The sequence below is a fragment of the Aspergillus bombycis genome, assembly GCF_001792695.1.
Source record: "Aspergillus bombycis strain NRRL26010 chromosome Unknown contig00063, whole genome shotgun sequence".
Lineage (NCBI taxonomy): Eukaryota > Fungi > Ascomycota > Eurotiomycetes > Eurotiales > Aspergillaceae > Aspergillus > Aspergillus bombycis.
The window spans coordinates 190155-197702 of NW_019170065.1; the positions used below are offsets into that span (position 1 = coordinate 190155).

Here is a 7548-nt window from a genome sequence, read left to right on the forward strand (position 1 = left end):
GGTCCAAGGGTAAGCTGCGGTGGAAAAGGCGTTATGACATCGTCGTGCTTCTCTTGGCAAAGGAGAATCCTTCAAAAGTGGCTTCCTGTGTCTCCAGCATTTATTTTTACTCGCGGCGGCTAATGGAGGGTACCTCTGCTAGCTGCTGTTTATGGTTTCCTATGTTTTCTTGCTTATGGAGATGCGACATGTTTGTGCGAATTATTGCTGTAATTCATGGTTTCTCTTCCGCCTTTTTCCAACTTTTTTTCCCTTTTTGTACCTAGCTCGCTCTGGTTGGTTAAGGATGCTGCACATACTTAATCGAAAGGTCGAGCCAAAAATTGATTTGTTCATTCAGGCAGTTTGGGTGGACAATTAGACGATCATGACGTTGGGGTGGTTGTGTACCTACTTCAGTACAATAGACAAAGAGGTAATACCATCCATGATTTATGTTTCTAGTCCTGAATTGTTGTGTTGGGGGGATGACCACTCCCAACCCGTTTTCCTACCGTACAATGCTTTCCTCTTTTAGACTCCTCGCTATATCTTCCCGATTTCTTTAACCTACTGCCTGCCTGTCGAAGGCAGCCTTAACTATCCAATAAAGTCCGAATGGAACCCTCTCCGCTTCAGTGGGAGCCAACCCCCTCCGCCCTCCTCTGGGCCTACGAAATCCGGCGTGAGAACATTCACCTGGCCGATGAAATCCATAAAGCCAAAGCTGAGCTTACCTCAACCGTAGACACTATCAACGAAGTGAAACAGAACGTCAATGAATTGAGTCGACAAGTGAAGCAATCGGAGACTAATGCTATTGAGAATCTTCAGTATCTTGACACTAGGATCACACATGGATCCAACAATCTGCTCAGGCGCGTCGAGGCCCTGGAAATTGAGAACAGAAGATTGAAGGAGGAACTTGAAAATGTTAGGAAAGAATGTGCTGCGCATTCGAAAGGGTTGTCCCTTGTATCGGAATCCATGAAGACAGAGATTATGAATGAGGTTAGGAGGATATTGGCACAGGAGAGGGGTTCTTTACGAGTCAATGAGCTACTCGGAGAATCTCATGGCAATTCTGGTAAGTATTTCTCTCATAGCTCATATGGTTCCGGCGTTCCGTTCGCTGTGTATGAAGTTTGTCTGAACTCGTGTGTGCTGTTTGAGGTGGGGGATATTGTCGATTTGGTCAACTGATCGAGGGCAGATATGGCTCGAATAGGGTCTGACATACTTGTCCCTGACTCATTGCCCAAGGATGTCACTGCTTCAGCAGGAGAACAGGGAAACTCTTTGCAGGCGTTGTCTGAGACCACATGGGGCCCATCCAGGTCTAGTTCGATTGAAGGACGGCGTAGTACTGAAATAGGCCAGTCCAACAGAATGATCATGCAGGGGCAAGAGAACTTGCGCCATCTCTTTAGACAAAGTGCGAGGCCGCTGGGGACTTATTGGTCATATGCCATAGATACCCGAATTCACTTGCCTTTGTGGATCAAGAGCAGCGATATTGCAAAGGCCTTTGTAAATGGATTGGAAGATATCGCTACCCGAGATTCGATGGAAAGGGAGCTACATGCTGCTGGATGGTCGTGGGATGTGTTGGCTGGCGTCATGCATAACAAGCTCAAGGAGAAGAAGTTTCAAACAGCCACATTGCCTGTTCGAATGAAGGCAGGCTCAGGAAAATCTGACGAGGCTTCGAAGCCTAACACTCCGATCAAGCACAAGAAGAAGAAAAAGCGAAGAGTAATTCCTATAATACCGGTGGATGAAGCCGATCTTCTTGAGATAAATTCATGAATCAAACCTCGTGTTTCACATATCCAGATGTGCGCAAGGTCACACAATGAAGTGTTGCATTGAGGTATGTATATCTTGAGTATCGGAACTTCATACAATCACATGTTCACCCACAGCCTAAGTCTCAGCGTACAGGTAACGGCCCTCCCGGTCCTTTACCTCAACCTCAATCCGGCCTTCTTCGATTTCCTTTCCGTCGACTTCGATGGAGGCTCTCATCACATCTCCGGCCTTCACCTCTCCGACGCCCTTGGGTGTGCCAGTCAAGACCACGTCACCCTTCTCCAAAGTCATGACTCGCGAGATCTCGGCCAGCAGTCTTGGGATCCGGTAAAGCATCAACCCGGTTGAGTCGGCCTGGCGCATCTGGGAGCCGACGCTTAGACGAAGGAAAGCATCGTGAGGGTTGGGGATTTGCGACTTGGCGATTTCTTGAGAGACAGGCAGGAATGTGTCGAATCCCTTAGCAATGGACCACGGGAGACCCTTCTTCTTAGCTTCGTCTTGTACGTTTCGAGCGGTCATGTCAATGCCGAGAAGGTAGCCTGTAGGAGACAATGGACTATTAGTGTCTGTGAACTGCTTTTTGAGGAAAGAAAAGACCGTCCGAGTGCTGGAGACTGACTGTGAATAGCATCCAAAGCTCCCTTCTCATCATTCGGGTCATGATCCCGAAGTGTCTTGCCCATCACCAGCGCCAATTCGACCTCATAGTGTAGGTTTGTTCCCTTAGGACGCAAGACGGGGCCCTCGCCAGGACACAGAATGGCCGAAGCGGGCTTCAAGAAGAAGAAAGGCTGCTTGGGCGTTGTGTTTTTGAGCTCCGTGATATGGTCGCTTCGCAGATAAGCGTTAGTCTGGCGTACGAGCTACCTAGAATGATTCTCGGGAAAAGAAGCTCACGCATAGTTGCGGCCAATGCAAATGACCTTGCGACAATTGGCCCTAATTGAGGCTGCCATTGTGGTTATATATAGATATAGATATATATATATATATATTTGTAATTGAGGGAATATGAGGGGCAGGTGTGCGACACAGGACGGAGCTATGTTAATATAGGTGATTTCCGTCGGAGAAGAGCCGATGCGCCGGAATTGGGGCCCGAAGTCTTTCTGCGGAGAAGCTTCGGATTCTCCGAGTCTCGGAGCTTCGTGCCTGCGATCTGTCTATATCTTTACCCGTGTAGATTTAATTGATGGGAAATGCTGATGGTGACTCATTGACATTACTATCTGGAGGGTTAACTTTGTGGGGAAATTCGAAATTATTATTCTTCCTCGTCTCAACTGCTCCGGTCTAAACATGATTGTCATCCCAGGACGTATTGACTTCTTACGTCACTGCTGAAAGACAAGCAAATAGACTTCTATCAAAGGATGAAACAGTCTCTCATTGAATGCATCTTACATAGACTAGTAGAACTTGCATACTGCATATCTGCCAAGACGTTCCCCTTGCTCTCACTACCCCCCATACCGATAGCTGTACTGTTATAGCTTCGCAAATCACTCTTCTTGAGCCACAGAACAGGTTGTCAGCATCGAGATACACATTCGTCAATATGCAAGTAGCCGAAATGCTGTCCGACTTGACCTCATTGCGAGTCTGCGTATGTAGCCATTTTATCCCTTGATATAGTAGCTCAAGCATGCCAGCAAGGCCAGTTCCTTGAATTAAGTCTTTTATCTTACATTAACTCATCGCCACCTCAATGCCCCCGTACTAACGGGTCCAGGACTACAATGATGCCGTCGCACTTGTCACCGTTCACGAAAGGATACCCGCTGAGTTCTCTCCCGCAGATGGCGGCCTTGCTGCTGCAAGCCAGCAAAGCGAAAAAGCAAATGGCGATCTCCAGCGTGCAAAGGAGCTCGTCGACTTACATTACGAGATTAAAGCGCGGCATGCCGATGGAACCGTTGATGAGGAGCTGGCGCGTGCGAGAGAGGATGTGAATCGTGTTCTGATGGAGCTTGGGCATTGATAGGAGGCAGGATCTTGGTGTCATTGTTCCATTGGGTGGTTATGAGGTACTCTTGTACGATATGATGTTTATGTTTTTTATTCAATAGTGGATGGAAAGGGCTATGTATTCCCTACTACGATAACCCTTCAATGATAACATGCAATACAGCTAAGATGAAGCCGACAGCTACTCAGAACGCGTTCCGCTGATATCAATGCAATATGGATATACGCCTGTCTGAGTATGCGCTAGCCCGTAATATCTTTCAGAACCACAAATCATACATCAAAAATCCAAGAGCAGTCGAGAAAGAAGTAAACCAGGCTCTGTTTGACCTATCGTCATCCAAATGGTGGTCCTTAGACAGCGTCTGCTACTTGAGTCTTTTCCAGCACATCCCAATCGGGTATCATTGGATGGTCACCGGCCCGATATTTCACCGAGCTGTCCCTGCGCTACGGCCTGTCGGTACGGCCAACAGCGCAGTCTCATCGCTCGATAACTAGTCTCACGCGTTCTCTTTTCCCAACGCCAGTGCAGGTCCGATATCGAACCATCAGCTTGCAAGCATGGCGGCCAGCGTGGATGCCAAGCTCCTGAGGCAGACCAAGTTCCCTCCCGAATTCAGTCGGAAGGTGGACATGACCAAGGTCAATATTGAGGTCATGAAGAAGTAAGTGCACTGAGCGTTCCCCGAATGTCAATTCAACGCTAACCGTGAGGCGTGACTTGGTCGCAGATGGATTGCGGGAAAGATCTCGGAGATCCTAGGGAATGAGGATGATGTCGTGATTGAGCTTTGTTTCAATTTGCTTGAGGGGTCTCGATTTGTACGTTGGGTTCATTTACGAACTCCGCGAGGATACTAATTGTTTCATTCGTTTCTAGCCCGATGTCAAGTCGTTGCAGATCCAGCTTACGGGTTTCTTGGATAAGGATACTGCGAAGTTTTGCAAGGAGCTTTGGTCCCTATGCCTCAGTGCGCAAGAAAATCCTCAGGGTGTCCCGAAGGAGCTTTTGGAAGCTAAGAAGCTCGAACTCATACAGGAGAAGGCAAGTGACTGTATGCCTAGCAACGCTTCTACCCTACTGACTGTATTACAGATTGAAGCCGAAAAGGCAGCCGAAGAAGCTCGTCGGCAAAAGGAAGAAGAACGGGTCCGAGAACGAGAACTAGAGGAGCTCAGGCGGAGGGAACGTTCTGAGCGGGGAAGAGGTGGAAGGCGTGGTGGCCGTGGAGGGGGTCGAGACTTTGACAGACGTCGCAGCCGTGATCGCTTCCAGGACCGGCCTTCACGCCGCGAGTTCGACTCCTATATTCCCCCGGGTTCGCGCAGGAACCGTCGCCCTTCTAGATCACCAAGCCGCTCCCGTTCTCCCTCCGCGTCTCGCTCACCACCCCCTCGTCGCGAACGCCAGCCTAGCAGGAACAGAAACAGGCGTCGCCGATCGCCTAGCAGCTCTGTATCTCCGGACAGAGACAGGAGGCCGAGGAGACGTAGTCCTGATTACGGTGATCGAGCTAGATCCATTTCCCGCAGTGATTCCTCACGCTCACGTACTCCCAGAAGAGACCGACGGAGACGGAGATCCGTTTCTTCCCACGGTTCATCCCGTTCCCCTGCACCCAAGGACCGGCGCAGAAAAGACTCTTACTCCAGATCTCGTTCTAGGTCACGTGAGCCGGGTGATAGAAGCGCCAGACGGAGGAGATCATCGCCTTATTCTTCAAGAGCTGATAAGAAAGAATCCACCGCTGATTTTGCAAAGGCCCGCAAGAACCGTGACGACCGCCGCTTGAGTCGCAGCCGCAGCAGAAATCGCGATGATACCCGCCGACGTCGGTACTCGAGGAGTATCAGTCGCAGCCGTAGCCGCAGCCGAGGACGAGGCCGCTCTCGCAGCACCAGCTCCAGTCCGGGACGTCATGATTCCCGCAGTCGCAGCCGTAGCCACAACAGGGAAAAGAAGAGACGTCGCTCTATCCAGCGATATGCTCCTGCCGCCCGCAGACGGCGTAACACCTCTTCTGTATCCGTCCGTAGTGAAAAGCGACAGAGAATGACTGATCAGGAAGACAATGCCGCAAAGCGGTCATCGCCACCACCTGAGAAGCCCAACTCGTCAGATCACGAGATGAAGGATCCTGAAGAGGTGGGTCAATGATTTTAAAGGTATTTCCATCTCGCTGAACCAGTATGAATTTCATATTTGTCATGGCAACTACAACCCCCAATGCTCTCCATCCAAACGGGTCGGCGTTTAGACTAATGCAGTGAATAGCAGAGTATGCACTCTATCCGACCTCCTCGTGCACCAATATGCAGCACCGAACTACACGAGAGGCTTCTACGCGAAAAAATCATCGCAGTGCGTCGTACCGCCTCTAGCGACAAGGTGAGTGACAATTCGTGACACTCGGAGTGGATCAAAGATAGGAGGAATCTTAAGCTTCATGAAATGAATGACACCATCTGCATACACTTCCAAAAGTATTAGCGAGTCTCATCAAGGAATAAAAGGGAAAAAAATGATGACAAAGGAGATCACTACTAGTCTACTTCCCCATTGCAGACGGATCTTGTTGCATAATATGGGTTTATAATTGGAACATTTATGACCAGCTCACAAAACCGCAAAAAAATGAAAATGAAAAATAATGAAAGTCCTCATTCCGAATCTTGCAACTCCCTTCCCTATTCGGACTCATCTCCTGAGCGGAAAACAGGAACAAAAATTCGTCCGTCCCGTCAATAGTTGGGATGATCGTCGCGCTCAGAAATAGGAATAAGAGTAGTCTTTGAACCAGCATCCCACTATTTTTTTTTCTAATGGCTTGATTCGATATCCCTTTTTGAAAGGCCATTTTTAATAAAAAGTAGACCCTGTTAGTCACAACAAACACCTCTTATTGGGATCGGCTAAGACCCATCAGCTGGATGCGTGCTATTGTTATCTAGTCCACGGGTGCATTTTAGGACATTCGTTAGCAGTTGGCTTTTCAAGGGGTTTATGTGGGTACTCTATAGGCTGTTTTCTGTCATATTGTCCATAGGGAGAGGCATGTGTATGACTATTCTATGGGAGATGATGATCTCTCGGTGGTACTACGTAGATTCCCTTGTGTTTAAAAAAAAATTAGCTATCTTGCTAATATAGATCCGCCGGCATAGTTAAGGTTACACGGCCTTGAACAAGGTTGAGAACAGTAGTTATGCTCGTTATATTACTAAGATTCGTCAAGTACTATACAGGCAGTAGTAGGTATATTGTAAAAGAAAGAATGTACTCCATGGAAGGGAATCCACAAAAAGAATAAAACAGAACCAGAACGTAAGTCTTCCTTGTCAGTGAAACATGTACTCCCCCAGATCGCAAGTCCCCCGCAAAGAGCATCTACGCATGATCGGGGTAAAACCAGGCGAATTAGAATTAGAATTAGGTATTTACACGATGCATACTGAGCGTTTCTGCCATTGCGATCGTCTCGTAATCTTCAGCCCATGTGGTTGACTGATTTAGGGCTCGCAAACAGCGACGCTCACGGTGGTGGTGATGGTGACCACCTTGGGAGCGGGGCCGGAGCTGATAGCGGGGGCAGTGGTGATAACAGGAGGGACATCGGTGGTGCTGACAGAGGGAGCATCAGTCTCGGTGGCGACCGGGTAGACGGTCTCCGAGGTCAAGGTGTCGCAGGGAGTAGTCTCGGCTTCACCGGCAGGGCCAGTCTGAGTAGGAACAGCGGGCACGCTCACGGACTCCGAGCCAGTAGGGCTGACGTCGGTGGGGGC

At 49.0% G+C, this 7548-nt stretch overlaps 5 protein-coding genes across 5 annotated transcripts; 3 read left to right on the top strand and 2 right to left on the bottom strand.

Moving 5' to 3' along the window:
- Positions 1 to 597: 597 nt before the first annotated feature.
- Positions 598 to 1788, top strand: ABOM_005987 (uncharacterized protein; the record flags this gene model as incomplete). The annotated part of the gene is made up of 2 exons (XM_022533116.1): positions 598 to 1066; positions 1193 to 1788. The coding sequence occupies 2 exons, from the start codon at positions 598 to 600 to the stop codon at positions 1786 to 1788; spliced, it is 1065 nt and encodes a 354-aa protein (XP_022387664.1).
- A 117-nt stretch (positions 1789 to 1905) lies between these two features.
- ABOM_005988 (fumarylacetoacetate hydrolase family protein) lies at positions 1906 to 2750 on the bottom strand (the record flags this gene model as incomplete). The annotated part of the gene is made up of 3 exons (XM_022533117.1): positions 1906 to 2333; positions 2414 to 2625; positions 2692 to 2750. The coding sequence occupies 3 exons, from the start codon at positions 2748 to 2750 to the stop codon at positions 1906 to 1908; spliced, it is 699 nt and encodes a 232-aa protein (XP_022387624.1).
- A 602-nt stretch (positions 2751 to 3352) lies between these two features.
- Positions 3353 to 3775, top strand: ABOM_005989 (uncharacterized protein; the record flags this gene model as incomplete). The annotated part of the gene is made up of 2 exons (XM_022533118.1): positions 3353 to 3400; positions 3527 to 3775. 2 exons carry the CDS (start codon positions 3353 to 3355, stop codon positions 3773 to 3775), a joined length of 297 nt encoding a protein of 98 aa, XP_022387623.1.
- Positions 3776 to 3978: 203 nt separating this feature from the next.
- Positions 3979 to 5923, top strand: ABOM_005990 (PWI domain-containing protein; the record flags this gene model as incomplete). The annotated part of the gene is made up of 6 exons (XM_022533119.1): positions 3979 to 4225; positions 4298 to 4430; positions 4497 to 4587; positions 4646 to 4973; positions 5026 to 5435; positions 5528 to 5923. The coding sequence occupies 6 exons, from the start codon at positions 3979 to 3981 to the stop codon at positions 5921 to 5923; spliced, it is 1605 nt and encodes a 534-aa protein (XP_022387662.1).
- Positions 5924 to 7275: 1352 nt separating this feature from the next.
- On the bottom strand, positions 7276 to 7548 carry ABOM_005991 (cell wall protein; the record flags this gene model as incomplete). Its single annotated transcript, XM_022533120.1, has 1 exon — positions 7276 to 7548. A coding segment is annotated over one exon (273 nt), but the record flags the coding sequence as incomplete, so codon positions are not given.